The 2,500-nt window shown below is 42.3% G+C and overlaps 1 protein-coding gene across 1 annotated transcript in view; it reads right to left on the bottom strand.

Annotated features, from left to right (window-relative positions):
- Positions 1–2,500, bottom strand: part of LOC122252762 (uncharacterized) — a 55,069-nt gene that overhangs the window by 27,679 nt on the left and 24,890 nt on the right. Inside the window, exons 5-6 of the mRNA XM_086536662.1 lie at positions 890–905; positions 56–147 (exon numbers count right to left, since the gene is read on the bottom strand). Coding sequence (XP_086392788.1) covers positions 56–147; positions 890–905 — 108 coding nt within the window. The remainder of the gene's footprint in view (positions 1–55; positions 148–889; positions 906–2,500) is intronic.

The following is a 2,500-nucleotide window of genomic DNA, read 5'->3' as shown; positions in this document are numbered from 1 at the left end:
GACAGGTCTACATTCCTTTTTTTCTATATGGCAAAGAAGAAATATCCTTACTTACCAAACCATGAGTTGTCTTTAGGAAGTTCTCTGCAATAGATCCATCCTCAGAGCTTTCCTCCTGTGATTTCCCCATGGTTTCTGATTCACTATCTGAAAATTTTAAAATATGTCTTACAAAGCTGATACAAATGCATGACCAATAGCCAAAACAGAAAATGTAAATGAGGAGATAAGGAAGTATAATACATATAGTTTGAATTAAAACACATAATTAATTTGTAACAGAAACTAAACACCATGTATTCATATATTTCTTGTAGCAATTACTCCAAATCTATGCACAGCAAAGTAACTGTTTAATATTCTAGTTGGATGAAATGAACATATTTCAAGTGATATAATTTAAAAAATAAATCAAATACAAACTCTAACAGAATATAAGTAGTAAATAATTAGACATTTACAACATACAGATGACAATCTACATTGTATACAAAGGATTATAAACATGTAACTATAATATACCAACAATATTTGTTCTTAAATTCAGTAGATTATTAATCTGTGGTATCATAGGTTGTGTATATACACAAACTAGGGAGCCAAACTCAAGCAATACAAACAAATGCATTTTAGCAGCACTGTGTTTTCTTGGTAACATATCCTGCTACTAATAAATATGCTCGGCTTAGATTTTGAGTAACATCTTCTTGTACACTACATATACAGAGTAAATCATCTAAAAAATAATTAAAAACTAAATAAATATAAAAAATAAACTTGGAAGCCGTGAACAATATTCATAGAATATAGAGATAATATGCTGTCATAATCTAACTCGACATGTTAACTTAGCAAGTCATGACAATTTACCCAACAAAAACAAACTCACTTATTCGGCATGTACACTAAATCGCCTATAAAACAGTATTATTTATGCTGATTGCCATGTGAGTTCTGTTCAACACGCCGCTGTCAACCACCACCGCGCCCCTAGCGTCGTCTGCTCTTTGTTGACAGTAACAGCTGACGGATTAATTTTCAGCGGCGACCGGATCCCTTCACAGCGACCTTCGAACTTTCACGGGGATTCAGGCTCGACTTATCAAAAATCGTCTTACTTAAATGCCTTTTTTTCTCCGGTTTCATTTTAAACTATTTTTGTAAATAACTTAAATCATAGCTTGGTAACTTTACCATCCAAGCAGGGTCATGAAATTCAAAACCATGACTTGTAATTTGATATATCTTCATATATCTTCTTGTGCAGTATTGCCAAGATGCATGGAATGACTATTTTTTTTTTTACTTATTTTCAAAAACAAAATTTAACGTCAATCTCTATGGATAAGAACAATAAATGTTACAACGCCGAACAATATTCTTATACATAATAAGAAACTGAAGTTTAAAACTTAACAACCGCCGAGCATACCAAAATTCACGTTTTACAATACAAAATGCAACTGCATAGGCATAGCAATATTCATATCAATTCATATGGGATCATGAATATGGACACAGACATACGCACATCAATACCCGACGCCCGCGCGCGCGCGCGCGCGTGTGTGTGTGTGTGTGTGTGTAGGTGTGGTGTGTGTGTGTGTGTGGGTGTGTGTGTGTGTGTAGGTGTGAGAATGTGTGTGTGCGCGTGCGTGCGTGCGTGTGCGTGTGCGTGTGCGTGTGCGTGTGCGTGTGTGCATGTGCTTGTAAGTGTGTGTGTGTGTGTGTAAGTTTGTAGGTGTATGTGTATTGGGGTGGTGTGTTTAAGTGTGTGTGCGCGCGCGTGTGTAGGTGTGTGTGTATACGGGTGGTGTGTTTCGGGGTGTGTGTGGGTGTTTCGGGGTGTGTGTGGGTGTTTCGGGGTGTGTGTGGGTGTTTCGGGGTGTGTGTGGGTGTTTCGGGGTGTGTGTGGGTGTGTAGGGGGTGTGTAGGGGGTGTGTGGGTGTGTAGGGGTGTGCGTGGGTGTGTAGGGGTGTGCGTGGGTGTGTGGGGGTGTGTGGGTGTGTGGGGGTGTGTGTGGGTGTGTAGGGGTGTGTGTGGGTGTGTAGGAGTGTGTGTGGGTGTGTAGGAGTGTGTGTGGGTGTGTAGGAGTGTGTGTGGGTGTGTAGGAGTGTGTGTGGGTGTGTAGGAGTGTGTGTGGGTGTGTAGGGGTGTGTGTGGGTGTGTAGGTGTGTGTGGGTGTGTAGGTGTGTGTGGGTGTGTAGGTGTGTGTGGGTGTGTAGGTGTGTGTGGGTGTGTAGGTGTGTGTGGGTGTGTAGGGGTGTGTAGGGGTGTGTGTGGGTGTGTAGGGGTGTGTGTGGGTGTGTAGGGGTGTGTGTGGGTGTGTAGGGGTGTGTGTGGGTGTGTAGGGGTGTGTGTGGGTGTGTAGGGGTGTGTGTGGGTGTGTGTGGGTGTGTAGGGGTGTGTGTGGGTGTGTTGGGATGTGTGTGGGTGTGTTGGGATGTGTGTGGGTGTGTTGGGATGTGTGTGGGTGTGTAGGGTTGTGTTTGGGGGGGAT

The sequence above is a fragment of the Penaeus japonicus genome, unplaced genomic scaffold (assembly GCF_977035675.1).
Source record: "Penaeus japonicus unplaced genomic scaffold, GWHDUDI00000001_assembly GWHDUDI00000005, whole genome shotgun sequence".
NCBI lineage: Eukaryota > Metazoa > Arthropoda > Malacostraca > Decapoda > Penaeidae > Penaeus > Penaeus japonicus.
Note: the sequence above shows the minus strand (reverse complement) of the source record. Positions and strands in the feature narration are given on the sequence as shown.